Source organism: Arachis hypogaea, chromosome 15, assembly GCF_003086295.3.
Source record: "Arachis hypogaea cultivar Tifrunner chromosome 15, arahy.Tifrunner.gnm2.J5K5, whole genome shotgun sequence".
Taxonomy (NCBI): domain Eukaryota; kingdom Viridiplantae; phylum Streptophyta; class Magnoliopsida; order Fabales; family Fabaceae; genus Arachis; species Arachis hypogaea.
The window spans coordinates 159,499,638-159,517,413 of NC_092050.1; the positions used below are offsets into that span (position 1 = coordinate 159,499,638).

Consider the following 17,776-nt stretch of genomic DNA (forward strand, 5'->3'; position numbering starts at 1 on the left):
ATTTTATATTTAAACATCTCATGTAAAAAAATTTATTATCTATTAAACGTCTCATGTGAAAAATATTTTTTTAAATATCTTTTAAAAAAAATATAAATTGTAGCTTCTCAACAAAAATATTTTTTTCTAATGTTTTTACTTTGATCACTAAAAATTTACCAAACACACAAAAAATAAAAAAAAAATATTTTTTATTAAAAAAAGATATTTTTTATTAATTTAATAACCTCCAAATAAGCACTAAAATATTTTTATTCTTACAAGATTATATAATTTTGAATTTAATTTAAAAACAAAAATCGATTGTAATAATATTTCAAATCCAAATCTAAATCTCCGCGAGATCCTGCATCCTTATATAAAGGAGAGTAACACATTCTAAATAAAACCAATTAACCCTACTAAAAAAAGATATGCCTGGAGTTGATCAATGGGCAAGCATACATCAAGATACGTTGAATCAAATTATAAAGCGGTTCCATTCATACGATGAATACCTTCAACTTCGATTCGTTTGCAAGCAATGGAACTTCAATATTCCACTGATCCCCACTGGCAACAAAGTTCCATGGCTGTTATTACCTATCGCTACTGCTGCTGCTAAAAAATCTTTGAAAGACGACGACATCTATCATAATCAAGAAGAAACTCTTGACACCCGTAGTCTTGAAGAGAAGGAGATTTACCATCTCACAATGCCAGAGCTGCAAAATAACTTTATTTGTGGATCTTGTCATGGATGGGTAATAATAGTATTAATATACGAAGGCACCATACAAATGTTAAATCCATTTACAAAGGTTTGTTTCGATCTTCCTCCAATTTCAACTCTTCCTGATGCAATTATTGATACTCATGGTGACAAATGTATTCTTAATTTTGAGGATAGGGTTGGCACTCTAGATATGATTTTCATGCATAAAATCAATGTTTGGAAGGTTATTACAAATTCAGCCCCTAACAATGATCATTACAATGGTTTTATGGCCGTGGTCATATACGGACCTTGTCGAAAATTGGGCTTTTACAGGCCCAATGATCACAGGCCCAATGATCGGAGATGGATCAAGTTTCCAACAAGTCATGAGGACATTATGGATGTGATATTTTTTAAAGAGAAGATATATGCAGTGGACTATGACTTCCAACTGTATGAATTTGATATAAAGGAAAAATTAGAGCCAGTGAGAAGAATTTATTACCAAGGCAGACCTCTTTATAAACTTGACACCAATTTTGTCCAATATAACTATTTGATTGGTTGTGATGATGGAAGTTTATTGATGCTCGTAAGACATGTTAGTTTGGCGAGGGGATTTTAAACGGTGGCAGGATTACGAGACTATCAAATTCGATATTTATAAATTGAATAAAAAGGCAAAAGTATGGTCAAGAATATATGACTAAGAGAATTATGTATTAATAGTTGGATTCAATTCTTCAATTCAGATATTAGCGGACAGTTACAAAGGAAATAAGATCTATTTTACTGATAATATGTTTGGATTACACGCAGAAGATGATGTTTGGCGCCATGACATTGGCATCTACAATTTAGAAGATGAGAGTTGTAAGAGAGTATTATCAAATGTTAATTTTTGTTGTTCTCCTATTTGGATATTACCTTAGTTTAATCTATTTCTTTTTTTTTTTTTCTGGATTTTTTATTTGTACTTTTGGATCAAGACATGTTTGCCTCTTTTTTATTATTAGCATACAAGTTTGATATATAATGGTGAGATGTGTTTAATTAGTTTAGTTAAATATTATTTATTTGTGTGCATATTGACGGTTTTTTCATAAATTATAATTAGAATGAAATTCATAATATGCGGTAAATAGTTATTTATCAAAGAGACAAAACTAATTATAAAAAAATTTATTTGACGTTGTACACATAAAATCATTAAATTTAAATCTTGTGACATTTATAAAAAAATTTTGGTTTTTGTTCGGTCAAACAACTAACAAAAAGTCTTATGAGCTAATAGGCTATTTATAATATTATATTTATCTTTGGTGAAAAGTAAAAAATACAACATTCTTTAAAAATTAATTTATTATAAAAAAAAATTAAAACTTAACAATCTCACATATTTTACTTGTAGAGCAAATAGAAGTAATAGGAATAAGTGATTTTAAATGATTTTGGGTTCATCAAGACTCGAACTCTTGACCTTTCAGATCTAGCGCTTTAATACCATGCATGATACCACTCATCCCAAAAGCTTCAGCTAATGGAAAAAGGTAACACTAATGATTATATCTCTAATACTCTCTAAACTTCCATTGTATAAATATTTCATTGGCTCCTCATTCTTTCCCATTCAAATAATAACGACACTTTCTTTACAAGGATATTGGCTATCAACATCATATCGTGGAAAATAGTGTCATTCAATTCAAAGTTGCATGCAGCTTGGAGTATAGAATGGATCGTCCTCATTGTTCAAGCACCCAATTGAAGATACTCTATAAAGATTGTGGTCCTCCTGGTACCTTCATTCCGTGGAAAATGGTGCAAGAAATTTAAAAGTTGCAACGTCAGAAATACTCTGGAATTTTGTGAGACATGATAGTGATAGTAATTCATAGCAACGAATGGAGGTCCTCTACTATATATTGGATCCATATATGGTACTATAATAGGCACATTCCAGTTATTACCACTCATTCTTGAGTTCATACTTCACTTGTGATGAGCGTGGTCATGATGAGGATGAATAATCTGATTCTGATTGAAGCTGTTTTACTTCTTCTTGTTTGTGCTACTGCAGGAGGAGGAGCGGTGAAGTGCGCAGAGCGGGAGAGGCAAGCACTGCTGGATTTCAAGGCCGCCATGGTTGATGACTACGGCATTCTCTCTTCGTGGAAGGGTCGTGATTGCTGCCATTGGAACGGTGTTCGCTGCAGCAACCTCACTGCCCATGTTATCAGTCTCGACCTTCACCGTGACGTCATCGTAAATGAATATTCATTTTTGAGAGGTAAGATTCCCAGCTCGTTAGTGGAATTGCAGCACCTCAGGTACTTGAACCTCAATTCCAATCGTTTTGAAGATTACCATATCCCTGAATTCTTTGGTAACCTCACCAGCTTGAGGTATCTTGATCTGTCATCTTGTGGCTTTGGTGGAAGAATTCCAACTCAATTTGGATCTCTTCCTCATTTAACATACTTGAATCTTTTTGACAATCGTTTAGAGGGTTCAATTCCTTATCAACTTGGAAATCTGTCCAAGTTGCAGTATCTTAATCTCGATCTAAATGATTTCCAAGGAACAATACCATCTCAACTTGGGAACCTTTCAAGCTTGCACGAGCTTTACCTTGACGGTACACTTGGTTCTCTCAAAATGAATGATGATGGAGAATGGTTATCCACTCTTACCTCTTTAACCAATCTTGACTTGACCTCTATATTGAATCTCAACAATTCTTATAACTGGATACAAGCCATCAGTAATATCTCCACACTAATGGTGTGTTTGTTTGAGGTGAAAATAGGAGGAAAGAAAAGGGAGGGAAAGAAATTGGAAGGAAAATAGTTATTTTTCCTTGTTTGATTGAGGAAAGAAATGGGAGAGGAAGGAAAATGGATGGAAAAATATTGGTGGGATCCACCATTTTTTTTTTCCTTCCAACAATGGAGAGAAAATTAATTCTCTCTTTCTACTTCCAATATTACCCCTTTACTTTTTTCAATATATTTTATAATATAAGGGTAAAATTGTCTTTTTATACTATTTCTTTCCTTCTCATTTTCCTTTCATCCAAACACATCTAAAGAAAATAAAAATCCATTCAATTTCTTTCCTTTCTTATAACACCTTCACTCCTTCCCTGTTATTCCAATGGTTGTCCAATGTCACTTCCAACCTTGTTGAACTTGCCCTTGATTCTGGCCTCTTAGAGGGTTCCACACCTGCCACATCAAATCATTTTGACATAACAATGCAATCACTTGAGCGGCTTCACATATCTCATTATCAAATCACGGCCAGGGATTTCAAATCCTTTGCGAATATATGCACCTTATCTTCTTTGGAGGTGTTTGAAAGCAATTTGACCGAAGATTTGGAATCAATTCTTCACAATCTCTCAGCTGGCTGTGTCACTCACTCACTACAAGAGTTGTATTTGGGCTATAACCAGATGACTGGCTCAATACCTGATGACCTTTCAATATTCCCACTTTTAAAAGAGTTGTACCTCTTCCAAAATCAGTTAAGAGGAAAAATACCTGACAATATCAGGTTGCCATTTCAGTTAAAGGCTTTGTCCATCAGTTCAAACTCTATAGAAGGTGGAATTCCAAAGTCATTTGGAAACATATGTAGTCTCCAATCATTAGACTTGTCTTATAACAAGATGACAGGAGAGCTTCCAGTTGCAATCCAGCACTTGTCTGGATGCGCAAGATACTCACTCCAACATTTGAATCTCCAAAATAACCAATTCAACGGAACCTTGCCTGACATCTCAATTTTCCCATCTTTAACACATTTATATTTGTCTCAAAATAAGCTAAATGGGAAGGTTCCTGAAGGAATTCAATTTCCGTCACAGTTGGAGACATTGATCATGAACTCAAACTCTTTGGAAGGGGTCATCACAGACTCTCAGTTTCATAATTTGGGTTTGTTTGGGTGAGCTTTTAAGAAGAGATCTTTTTTCGAGTTATCTTTTTTTAAAAGATCTTATAGAGAAGTAAAAGTAATTTTATATTTGGATATCTCATGTAAAAAAGTCTTTTTATCTATCAATTATGTTTGGGTATAATAATATAAAAGTACTTTTTGTTTATTTATTACATGAAAAAACATCTTTTTTTTAAGGAAAAAAGATCTTTTAAAAAAAGATGTAAATTACAGCTTCTCAAAAAAGATCTTTTTTTTATTTTACTAGTGCTTTTACTTTTACTACTAGAAATTTGCCAAACACGTTAAAAAATAAAAAAAAGATCTTTTTTTAACAAAATAATGGCGCTCAAACATGCACTTTGTCTAAGTTGAAGGTCTTGGATTATCTGGCAACTCATTTGTTTTGGAAATTAATCGTGACTGGATTCCACCTTTTCAGTTGCAAGTGATAATGTTGCAGCATTGCAAGTTGGGTCCCGATTTTCCAAAATGGTTGCAGACACAGAAAAACTTGATGCAACTTGATATTTCCAATGCTGGAATTTCGGATATCACTCCAGAGTGGTTTTGGGCTCTATCAACAAGGCTAAATAAGATGAACATTTCGTACAACAATCTCACTGGAATAATTCCAGATTTTCCATTGAGGCTTACGGAATATCCTTCTATATATCTAGCTGCAAATCAATTTGAAGGCTCAATCCCGCTATTTTTACGAAGAGCTGTGTCCCTGGATCTGTCCAACAATAAATTTTCAGATGTTACTTCATTTGTATGTGCCAATGATACAGCTGAAAGATTAGGCCAATTAGATATTTCAAACAATTATTTATCTGGTCAAATCCCTGATTGTTGGGAGAATTTTAAATCATTAGCTTATATAGATGTGAGTAACAATAATTTTTCTGGACAAGTCCCCACTTCAATGGGATCAGTTCTTGAGCTTCTTGTATTGATATTGAGAAACAATAGCTTGACGGGGCAGCTTCCTTTCTCGATGAAGCATTGCAAAAATTTAGTGATGCTGGATGCAGGAGAGAACAAATTATCAGGAATCATTCCTTCTTGGATTGGAAGCGGCTTACAACAACTGCAAATGTTAAGCTTGCGGAAAAATCACTTTTTTGGAAGTATACCATTATCTCTCTGTTTTCTAAATGGCATTCGCTTCTTGGATCTCTCGGTTAATCTTCTGTGGGGCCCAATTCCAAAATGTTTCATTAACTTCACTGCAATGACCACCCAAGAAAGGTTCTTAACAGATTCCCATGATCATTCTTGTATTGTCAACCACACTCTTGGAATGTATGGGTATGATTATGATATAATTGCTTTGTTGATGTGGAAAGGTGTAGAACACATATTTGAGAATGATAAGCTGCTTCTAAAAGGTATTGATCTCTCAAGTAATCAGTTCTCAGGGGATATTCCGTCAGAACTTGAGAATTTGGTGGAGCTAGTTTCATTGAATTTATCAAGAAATAACTTGACAGGAAAAATTCCTTCAGAAATTGGAAGGTTGTTATCATTGGAGTCTCTTGATTTGTCAAGAAACCATTTATTTGGCTCCATTCCTTCTAGTCTTGCACAAATTGATTTTCTCTCAGTGTTGGATCTATCACATAATAATTTGTCTGGACAAATTCCAACTGGCACACAGTTGCAGAGTTTCAATGCCTCAAGTTACGAAGAAAATCAAAATCTCTGTGGGCTACCTCTCGAAAAAATGTGTCCCAAGGAAGGGCCACGTCAAGAATCTGTGGTTAAAACCCAAGATGAGAATGATGATGGTTTTATTCAAGCGTTCTTCGCAAGCATGGGATTGGGATTCTTTGCTGGATTCTGGGGGATCTTTGGCACTATCCTCTTCAATCGCTCATGGAGACATGCTTGCTTCCGATCCTTGAACAACATAACAGAAAAAGTTATGTCAAGGTGGCAATGGTGGTGATATATGCAATAATGCAACAACTACTAGCTTGATTGGTAATACCTTCTTTTTTATTTATTTCAATTTTTGTTGATATGAAATATTGTTTAACCTATGAACTTTGAATGATGTTAATGGTTTCTTATCTTTTCACTGATAGCGGATCGGCGACCATGTGCTGGCATCATTCTAGTCAGGAAGCAAATAAAGCAGCAGCACTTTCAACTTTCAAGTGATCAATAAAACTAAGTAGTCGTTCATGAAGCGAATGTGAGAAACTTTAAAAGTAAATAAAATATGAGTTGTTACTTGTAACTAAGTACTAGTGAGTGTTACTTATTGATATATCAGTTTGTATTTGTGAATTGTAACTACCAGTTACCAATCAGTATTGTAATGTATTTGGTTTAGACAAGAGAATATGATATCTATTTTATATTTTTCATGGGATAACGGTCATCAAATCATTTTTGCATGGCAATGAATTTTCTTGAGAAGCTTGACTAGCAGTTCAATATGGCTTAACTGAATTCAGCTAAGTAGGAAGATGGGATGATGTTAAGCAATCATTGTTTCAAATGGATCACAGTCATGCATGTGACATAGTTGTTTTGGATTTTGGTGCATTTGGTTGCATAGCATGTATCTCATATTCGCTCTTGCATATGCCTAAGCCACGAAAATTCTGTTTTTCCCCTGTTTTGGATGCCTACTTTTGCTTCCATGCATTCATCATTGCTTCCCAGCTGCAATTCATTTCTTCAATTCGCAGTTGTTGCATCCAAAACACGCGGTGTTATATATTGAACACATTTTGAAGATGGTTTCTTCTCTCATTTTGCATTCACCAACAATCTCAATCATTTAATTTAATTTATCTTCTTTGAGACCTATTATGATACACGTGAGACTCAATCTATATGTGTTAATTAGGCATATATTGATATACTTTTTCTACAGGCATATGAGAAAGCAAAGCTCAAATTTTCTACACAAAATTTACTAGAATTGCATTTATTGATATACTTTTTCTACAGGTACCTTTTTTTTATGGGAGCTACTCAAATGAAGATGTAAAAAACATCTTTTTATGAAGATCCTTTGTATAAAAGTGTGATTTATTGATTTGGCCACACTTCAAATAGAAAGAACACTTTTTTAACATATCAAAATCTAACCCTACAATCTATCATCCAAAGGTCAAAAAGAAAAATTATCACATAAAGACAATTATAATATCTTCATTGGAGTACCCACCTTTTTTTATTACAGTACGTTCACTTTTTTTTTTTTTTAATGAGTATGTTCACGTGTCTTGTTATTACAGCATAGTGTTACTTCTAAGTACGGGCAGATTATGTCTATCTCTTCCTCTATCTCTAAAAGGTGACATTATTTCAACTTTTTATTCCAGCAGTTTGCAGATTCACTTCATATGTTGGTGCAGCTTTCCTCCTCGCCCCTGCATGGGCATTGTGCAGTGCACGCCATTGCCATCCTCCTGCAGCTGCAGGTTGTTAATCTACAATGTGTTATTTCCTGGCAATTGTATGGTTCAACTTCGACATTTCCACTGTTGTTGCTGCATTGATTCTCACATGCGCAACTATCAGTACAGTCTCGTTCAATATGCCTGCAACTATCGCAAATAATTCCATGCAGACATTGTGTGATTCTATTCTCTGCAAAATGAAGAAGGTTGCATGTTAGTACAAAGTACAAAGGTGCATATAAAAAAGGTTGCATGCATTAAGTTTTAATGAACCAAGTCACCAAAAATGAACCAAGTGAGCCAACAACTGTATCATGCAAAACAGGTGCATATAAAAAGGTTGCATGCATTAAGTTTTAATGAACCAAGTGAGCGAGGACTGCAACAACTGTATCATGCAAAACAGGTGCATATAAAAAAGGTTGCATGCATTAAGTTTTAATGAACCAAGTGAGCGAGGACTGCAACAACTGTGTTATTTCCTGTACACAGGGGTATAGCCAACTGGAAAGCCATACCCGTTTCAGTTGCTTCGGGTTACGTCGGGAGCGGATAGAAACCGACAGATGAGCTCATTACCTGCACTAGGGCTAGACATGCATCATCCTTAATTGTGCATCTGCATTTGATTATGTTTGCTTGTCTTATTTCTTTATAATTGTGCTGCTTGTCTTGTTGTGATTTGTTTGTATGTTGAATTAAGTCTTTTGCTTGTACTTTTAGTTTCTGAATGTTTTAAAGTGATTAATAATTGAAGTTGTGATTGAGAATTAATTAAGTGGCTAAAAAATGATTGATATAATTAATCTTGTCATTGAGATTTGTTTGAGTTTAGAGTCTTCGAAAGAGGTGAACAATTAATTAAAGTAAAGCTAAGAGTATATTCAAAAGGATTGATAAAATATAGTTTCCTTAAGTATGTTAATTTGATATAAAGGAAAAGTTAGAGCCGGTGAGAAGAATTTACCAAGGCAGACCTCTTTATAAACTTGACACCAATTTTGTCCAATATAACTATTTGATTGGTTGTGATGATGGAAGTTTATTGATGCTCGTAAGACATGTTAGTTTGGCGAGGGGATTTAAACGGTGGCAGGATTACGAGACTATCAAATTCGATATTTATAAATTGAATAAAAAGGCAAAAGTATGGTCAAGAATATATGACTTAGAGAATTATGTATTAATAGTTGGATTCAATTCTTCAATTCAGATATTAGCGGACAGTTACAAAGGAAATAAGATCTATTTTACTGATAATATGTTTGGATTACACGCAGAAGATGATGTTTGGCGCCATGACATTGGCATCTACAATTTAGAAGATGAGAGTTGTAAGAGAGTATTATCAAATGTTAATTTTTGTTGTTCTCCTATTTGGATATTACCTTAGTTTAATCTATTTCTTTTTTTTTTTCTGGATTTTTTATTTGTACTTTTTGGATCAAGACATGTTTGCCTTTTTTTTATTATTAGCATACAAGTTTAATATATAATGGTGAGATATATTTAATTATTTTAGATGCAGTGAATCAGTTGGGACACACTAAGCAGGGAAAAGATGAATGGATGACTAGGATTTAAAGACCTAAAAACTTTTAATCTAGCTATGCTAGCCAAACAAAGCTGAAGATTGCTCAAAAAACTTCACTCAATGTTCTATAAAATATTTAAGAATAAATACTTTAACTACTCTTCCTTTCTTGAAGCTAAAGCAGGACACAGGCCATCCTGGATATGGCAAAGCTTACTAGAGGACCGAAAGGTACTAGAAAAAAGGGTGAAATGACATGTAACTAAACAAGGAGGTGTTCGAATAAGGGAGGATCCATGGTTTGGAGCTCAACTACCATTTCTTATACCTAATGGAGAATGCAAAAATGAAAACCTTACCTGACTTAGACAACTATTTACAGAGTCTGGTGAATGGAATCAAACGCTCGTCAGTCTAAACTTTGGCTGTGAAACAGCACAGAAAATTTGTCAGCTCCCTATCACACAGCAAGAAGACTCGGTATATTGGGTGCATAATAATTCTAGAGAGTTTACAGTAAAATCAGGATATGCAATTGTGTACCAATTTTACCATCCCCCACAAGAACAGCTCCATCAGCGCTTCCAACATAAAGAAATATGGAAAAAGCTCTGGAATCTAAAAGTACAACCGAAAGTAAAATTATTTGTGTGGAAATTAATTCATAAAGGAATTGCAGTTATGAAAAAGTTGAATAGAAGAATACCCCAAATTTTAGCTAATTGCCCCAGATGCTTCATTGTTGCAGAATCCCCACTTCATGCCACTGTACTATGTCCTGAAATGGTAGGATTGTGGAATTTATCCCCTCTAGTCAGTTTCAATTAAGATCATTACAAGATTAAAAGTGCCCAACTTGCTTACCTTCTATGGCATTCTTGGCTTATCAGGAACAACTTCGTTTTTGAAAGGAAGAAAATATCTCCCGAGGAAGTTCTGTCTCGGGCCATGCAAGCAGAGGAGGAGTTTCGCCGGCACCACCAAGCTCAAAGAGCTTCGTCGCCATAGCCAGAAGTTCTGGTCTCTTAGAAGACATTATCTTCCCTTTTCCCTTTGTTTTTGGATTTGGATTCTCTAAAGTTTGAATTTCGCTTTAGAGATTAAAGTGTGATCTCTCACCATTTATTTTATAGGTGGGACCAAAAATAAATATGAGAGAGAAACCATTCAAAGGTAGAAGATCACACTTTACCCTCTAAAGTACAAATTTAAAATTTAGAGAATCCAAATTCTTGTTTTTAACCTTCCTGATTAGAATTTAAACAGCGTATTTGCCTTTGGCTATGTTTGGATTTTTCCCTTTTCTATATACTATGCAGACTATGCAGACAGCTGGCTTCAGCTTTATCTTTTAGTAATAAAATGATATAACTTTGGGAAAAAAAATTGTTTATCAAAGATTTAATCTTGACAAAACTAATTATAAAAAAATTTATTTGACTTTGTACACATAAAATCATTAAATTTAAATCTTGTGACATTTATAAAAAATTTTGGTTTTTGTTCAAACAAACAACTAACAAAAAGTCTTATGAGCTAATAGGGTATTTATAATATTATATTTATCTTTGGTGAAAAGTAAAAAATACAACATTTTTCAAAAATTAATTTATTATAAAAAATTAGTAAGTTATCAAAGATTAGTAGGTAAATTGAGTTTATTTTGTTGTGAAATAAATAAGATATGGTAAATATAAATAAAGAAGTAGAAATAGAAGACTCTAGTACCGCAATTAATATTTCAATATAATAGAAATTATTTATATATATATTACCAATATATAGTAGTGTATATAAAAGAAAGAGAAGAGTGTGTTAGCAGTATAAGAGAGAGAAAGAAAATTTTTATTGATTGTTCGTGTCTTTTGCTCCTCAGTTGCTTCTCTATTTATAGACAAAGCAAGTTTTACATTTTCAATTTCATTAACTTTGGTTTGTCTTGAGAAGTTGAGTAATTCAGTATCTAAAACCAAATTAGCCGCCCATATTAATGGACATCCACTTTGACCATTTTGATCTTATCAAAACATATTTATTATTATTATTTGAGTTAAATCTCAAAGTGGTCCCTAAACTTGCAATCGAGTCTCACGGTCGTCCCTAAATATACAATGGCCTCAATATTGTCCCTGAATTTAACAAAGGTGACTCACGGTCGTCCCTGAAGCATTTTTCGGGAAATATTCCTTAACGGCGTGATGACATGTACTGAGAGACGCCACGGTGGATAGATGATGTGGCTATCGTTATTTGACTCAATTTAGTCCCTAAAACTCTTCCATAAGAGAGTGACTTCTAATGGTGGACACAGATAGAACTCAAATTGGGGACTAGGGTTATAAACCACTTCAGGGACTAAATTGAGTCAAATAACGATAACAGCCACATCACCTATCCACCGCGGCGTCTCTCAATACACGTCATCATGCCGTTAAGAAATATTCTCCGAAAAACGCTTTAGGGACGACCGTGCGTGAGTTACTTTTGTTAAATTCAGGGACAATATTGAGGCCATTGCAAGTTTAGGGACGACCGTGAGGCTCGATTGCAAGTTCAGGGACCACTTTGAGATTTAACTCTTATTATTTTGTTATGATCGAACAAGCTAGTAAAAAAGAAGAAAAAATCAGCCTCTCATTTAATACGATTCGAGACAAAACCATTACACCAGCGAAGTACTCAGCATGAAATTCTTCCATTACTGCTGATCTGATATCTTTAAACATCATCACCCTTCCCTAATTAGCAACTTATCTTCAACGTGATGGTGCTCCTATGCTAATCCAAAGTCTTCAACATCTTCCTTCATCAAGCCTTACCAACATGTCTTCTCCCTTCCAAACAACAAGGCGTTGCTCTGTCTGAAACAAGGCGTTGCTCATTCATCTCTATCTCGGTCTCCTTCATCAAAGATGCCATTCCATTTAAGATCAAATGACTACGGTGGTAAGATTCTTTAAATAAATTTGATAAAACTTCTTAATTAGATGACATTTTGGCGATTGCATAACTGATTCTTTTGGGTTTAGTGCATAAATTGTTAACTTATTTTTTATTCATTATTTACTTCAATTTCAAAGCCCAACTTCTTTATATTTTGGACAAATATCATACTTTTAATATTTATATATTTTTTTGTTTTAGACTTTAGCTATATACATAATACTTAAAAAAACATTCAAAACTTATAAAAAAAATAGTTAACCTAACAGATTATTTTTTTAAATTTAAACTATTTATATAAAATATAATAAATAAAGAGTTGAGATTTGATGAATTAACAAAGAGTACAACACTCCCTACTTAGCAAAGAACATTTAAAAATAACCCCTATTTTCTTGTTAATAAAAATGTTAACTTTTGTTGAATTTTGAAACTAATTTAGAAAATAATTTAAGCTAGAGTAAATCTTGAATCTTGAATAAAGACTAATTAAAAACAAGATTCAGGGCAAACATATAAACAACGTAGCACTATACATATAGCATGAACAATTATAACTCTTCTATTAATTTTTAATTTATTTTATGATTTTTATCAATTTATAATAATACTAAATATATATAGAGAGAGTATATTCGAATAACCCTTAACAATTCCTCTTTTCATAGGATTTCTGTTTATCATTCTTTGTTGGAGTAACAAACAAAGAAACAAAATCACATCTTTTTAACTTGATATTCCTAATCTAACCAGAACTTTATTTACAAAAAGATAAATATTAAACACTCTATACATAGTTCATATTTACATAAGACATATATAACAAAGTGTCTTTTTTTTTTTTTTTCAATAATTATTAATGTGACATACAAGCATTCAATCCAATACATGATTTTGTGATTGGAAAAGTATATGGAACCAAGAGGTGATTAGCCAAAAAGTAAACAACTTAATTAATTTATAATTATATTTAATTAATTTTATTTGTTTTTAATTTATAATATTTGATATTGAGGAGTGCTAGGGGGCTAGCAATTTTTGTGTTTTGTAACCATCAATTGGTCATCAATAGTATTTTTAATGGTGTGAGATTACATCCAATGGTGAGATATCACTCACTTTTCTTTTGATGGTTAAGTGTTGGCCACAAAACACAAAAGTTGCTGGCCCCCTAGACTTTCTCTTTGATATTAATTGCTTCTCACCCCAAATTAAAATTTTGAATGATACGTTAGAGAAATAGAGACGGGGATCACGGAACTTCCAACAATCCAAATTCTTAGTATATAAAAAGATTTATAAAATATATAAAAGAACATCCATTTAGTATGAAAAAAAAAACATTCTGATACTTGATAGAAGAAACATCCTAATGCCTAACATAAATACTATTTACGTAGAAGTTTTAGATTCACCCAAAGACATTTGGCTGATTTTTTGCTGGTACCCTCTTGGTTCCTAGCATTACTGTTTTGTGATTTCATTAAAAACCAAACATCTTGCTCGGTTAATTGTGACAAGGCACAAGCACACATGCTCTTGAAGTTCTTCCACTTGTTTTCTAAATCCAACATCATTTTTTCTTATAATCTCCATCACCATTTGCAAAGAGAAAAACTTGTCCTCTTTTCTTTCCAAACAGAACTTCACTATTAGCTTGATATGTTCAATCTCACCATGAACCCTAACAACAAGCCTACTCATTGTTTCAAAATCTCTACTCAATATATATGTTCCTTTTGATGCAATGTCTAGTTGATCACAAATTCTTCTAAAAAAACTTGAAGACGAGAACTTTGATCTTCTTATTAGCTTCTTCCCTATGGCTATGATTGTTAAGGATTTTAATAAGAAATTTATAAGCTTAATTTTCCTTCCAACTTTTGTAATCATAGACTTCAAATGTTGCAATAATAATGAGTGCTTATCACTAATATGCTTGAAGTATTCTTGATTACTATTGTTGTTGTTAATAAGCCTTGAAAATGGATTACGTAAGAATATGAATGAATTGAGCTCGGAAATCATGAGATTGAAATTTTCTAAGGATTCATCATCATCATCAATAATAATAATGTCTAGTGCCTTTTGAATGAATTGGTAATTGGATTGGACTTGTTTGATACTTTTGAGAAGACGGATACAAATGTTTGAAGCCTCATAAGTGATGTCAAAGTAACTTAGCATCACACTTCTTAGTTCTTGGTGTGATCTCTTTGGAAAGATTCTTGTTGTGTTGTCAAGAATGGAAGATATAGATTCTTGGCATGGTTCAAGGAGTGTCTCTGATGAAAGTTCGATGTGGTTGAAATAATTTTTAATGAGCAATTCATTAGCTTTATTAAGGAAATCAACATAGGATTTTGTCCTTAAAGCCATTTGGTACTCCTCATGGAAGTTCATGTTTTTTTGTTCATCTTTAGGGTCCTTCAATCCTGATTATGCATGCCACAAATTAAACAAATGAAGAAAATTATATCTATGGTACTAAGGCATAGAAAAATAAAAAATAGGGTAGAGACTAGAGACAGTAGAATTTTTTTATTTTTTTATTATGCTAAAGGAAAAGTATATGGAACCAAGAGGTGACCAGCCAAAAAGTAAACAAAATCGTTTAATTAGAACCACTTTTTGAATAATATGTTTGAAAACTGCTCCTGGGATCACGGAGCACAAACAAAAATCCGATTCTTTACGGAGCCCAGACACATTTTAGCTGGTTTTTGGCTAATATACTTATTTTTGTAAATTTAGCAATAATTGTCAGCTACTCAAGCTATATATAATAGCAATTTGAATATAATTTTCAAAATGAACTTAAAAGAAATCATGACCCAAAAAACATAAAAACAAAAGCAAAAAATATAAATAGGTGTAGAAAAGAATATTTACCTTTGCCACCTTTATTACAAGGTTTTATTAGTTTTGCTAACATATTTCTTGATGTTATGGACAAACTCGATCGATGTTGAAAATTGAAGAAAGGGAACTAATAATATCAACAACAACAAAAATCTTAGCTTGTCATCGATCAATATCACATAGGAACTATATAAAATAATAATAATAATAATAATAATAATAATAATATCATGCAAAGTTGAAGACTACTCATGTACATCAAGTTTTAATTTCCTTGTAGTACTATATAAAATAAAATTTCTACGTAATATATTAGTTGAAGTTGAAACATGTTTTCAGTTTATTTGCTTGTAAAGCCTCTCAGCATGCAGGGCCGCTACAAGAATTCAAGTTCAAGCTTTTTCTTTTTTATATATGATAATATTTAGAAATTAGAATAATATCTACTCTTTTTTCTATTATTATTGAAGATATATATAATAAATAATATCTACTCTTTTTTTTCTTAAGTAGCTTGCATGCATACTTTATTGCTGAAGTTAAACATGCTGGAGATTCTTCTTTGGAATTTTCTTCTCTCTCATTTTCTTTCTTATATCTTGTCCTTATTTTTCTTTCTTATATATGTCCTGTACTTATTTTAGATACATAAATCTTTTTTATATATAAAATATTTATTATTTTCCACGTACAAGTCATTTTTTCATATAAATTCGTACAAATTATTTTATCTTAATTTACCTCACGCGTCTCTTAATCTATCTAATTTTTCAATCAACGCGCAAATATATAACTACATTTTTTAAAAGGATTTCGTTTCTGTTTTCGATCTATGTTCTCTTCCATCTCTGCATTTTTTGTGTGCTTTTCTTCGTTCGTTCTCTACAATTTTGAAATCAAGCTCTAAAATCAGCTTTGAACAGTTATTTCGTTGTTGAAAATAATGAATAATTCAAATTCAGATTGTCAATTGAACCAGAACGAAGTTGATTATTGATTTGAATCCGATCAAGCGGCTGAAGTGTGGTTCGATTCTAGTTAATATTTTTGTTAGTAGTTTATGATTCTGTAGGTGAATAATATTGCTTTTTGTTTGTGAAAATTGATGTTCATTATTGATAGTTTGAATTGAATCTAATGTAAAAGTTTAGTATTAAAGAAAATATTTTTCTATATTTGTAACAAATTTCGGTGTAACACGAAAATATTTGAGTATATTGTTTAAGAATTTTCGGGATATGTGTGCTAATAAGTTCTGCATAATTCAAAACTCTTCTTCTCACTCCTCCTCATCTTTTGCTGCTTTTTCTTCTTCTTTTTCATCATCATCACTATCTTTTTTTTTCTTATTCATCTTTTTTTCTTGTTTTATTTTCTCAAGTTTCTTCTTGTTTTACTCTTTTAACAAGAATAAAAACAACAAAAAAATCAAACAAAGAAGAAGAAGAAACACATAATGGTACAAAATTACTTGGAAAGGGATGAACTTATATTCATTCAACTAAAAGAAAGAACGAAATAATGGAAAAAAAATACAGCATTAGAGGAAATATTTTGCTATATTTGTAGCAAATTAAATTTGGGTGTAATATGAAGATATTTGAGTGTATTATTTAAGAATTTTCTGTGTACGTGTGCTGATATGTTCTGCATAATTCAAAACTCTTCTTCTTCCGTCTCCTCATCTTTTGCTGCCTCTTCTGCTTTTTTTTCATCATCATCACTATCTTCTTATTTTTTTTATTCATCTTTTCCTTTTTATTTTATCTTTTTAAATTTCTTCTTGTTTTATTCTCTTAACAAGAATAAAAACAAAAAAAATCAAACAAAGAAAAAGAAGAAACCCATAATGCTGCAAAATTACTTGAAAGATGATGAAATTACATTCATTCAACTAAAAGAAAGAAAGAAATAAGAAAAAAAAAGAAGAGAAAAAAAATATAGGAATTAGAGGAAATATTTTTCTGTATTTACAGTAAATTTGGGTGTAACCCGAAAATATTTGAGTGTATTGTTTAAAAATTTTCGGTGTATGTGTACTGATAAGTTCTGCATAATTCAAAACTCTTCCTCTTCCTTTTCCTCATCTTCTGCTGCTTCTTCTTCTTCATCTTCTTATTTCATTTTCTCATAATTCTTTTCGAATTCAGTTTCACAACTTCCTTCCCTTTTCGCGACGATTTTTAGAGATTTTTGAGAAATTTTGATCCTTATTTGAATTTTGAGTGTTGCGATTTTGATTTAAAAAAAAGAACCGTTTGCATTATTTAAGGGTTAAAAAAATGCGTGTTTATATGTAATCTAAATTGAAGGTCATTTTTATTGAATTTTAGGTCAATTTATATAAACTTGTATACCAAAAAATTTAATTTG

At 32.2% G+C, this 17,776-nt stretch overlaps 2 protein-coding genes across 9 annotated transcripts; one reads left to right on the forward strand and one right to left on the reverse strand.

The window, feature by feature from the left end:
• The first annotated feature begins 2,389 nt into the window (after positions 1–2,389).
• On the forward strand, positions 2,390–7,022 carry LOC112751935 (receptor-like protein EIX2). Of its 4 annotated transcripts, none has more exons than XM_072218197.1 (3): positions 2,390–2,637; positions 2,778–6,628; positions 6,733–7,022. In XM_072218197.1, the coding sequence occupies exon 2, from the start codon at positions 5,094–5,096 to the stop codon at positions 6,591–6,593; it is 1,500 nt and encodes a 499-aa protein (XP_072074298.1). In that variant the 5' UTR covers positions 2,390–2,637; positions 2,778–5,093; the 3' UTR covers positions 6,594–6,628; positions 6,733–7,022. The 4 variants fall into 4 exon arrangements, with proteins under 4 accessions (XP_072074298.1, XP_025657057.1, XP_072074297.1 ...); XM_072218196.1 differs by lacking the exon at positions 2,390–2,637 and having other exon boundaries at positions 2,648–2,987; positions 5,082–6,628; XM_072218195.1 differs by lacking the exon at positions 2,390–2,637 and having other exon boundaries at positions 2,652–4,648; positions 5,082–6,628.
• Positions 7,023–7,793: 771 nt separating this feature from the next.
• On the reverse strand, positions 7,794–10,881 carry LOC112751936 (uncharacterized). Of its 5 annotated transcripts, none has more exons than XR_003176528.3 (5): positions 10,463–10,881; positions 10,305–10,376; positions 10,151–10,216; positions 9,958–10,023; positions 7,794–8,254 (listed from the first exon to the last, which is right to left on the reverse strand). XR_003176528.3 is itself a non-coding variant. In XM_025801273.3 (4 exons), exons 2-4 carry the CDS (start codon positions 10,336–10,338, stop codon positions 8,004–8,006), a joined length of 360 nt encoding a protein of 119 aa, XP_025657058.1. In that variant the 5' UTR covers positions 10,339–10,376; positions 10,463–10,881; the 3' UTR covers positions 7,794–8,003. The 5 variants fall into 5 exon arrangements, 1 of the variants encoding a protein (XP_025657058.1); XR_003176526.3 differs by having other exon boundaries at positions 10,142–10,216; XR_003176527.3 differs by having other exon boundaries at positions 9,958–10,055; positions 10,142–10,216.
• Positions 10,882–17,776: the final 6,895 nt, after the last annotated feature.

Excerpts from the sequence above, each read along its gene's own strand:
- LOC112751935 (XM_072218197.1), top strand. The coding sequence starts at position 5,094 with ATGTTGCAGCATTGCAAGTTGGGTCCCGATTTTCCAAAATGGTTGCAG.
- LOC112751936 (XM_025801273.3), bottom strand. The coding sequence starts at position 10,338 with ATGAAGCATCTGGGGCAATTAGCTAAAATTTGGG. Across the intron at positions 10,217-10,304 it reads GCAATTAGCTAAAATTTGGG|ATTCCAGAGCTTTTTCCATA; the intron begins GTATTCTTCTAT and ends TTGTACTTTTAG. Across the intron at positions 8,255-10,141 it reads TGTGGGGGATGGTAAAATTG|AGAATAGAATCACACAATGT; the intron begins GTACACAATTGC and ends TTCATTTTGCAG.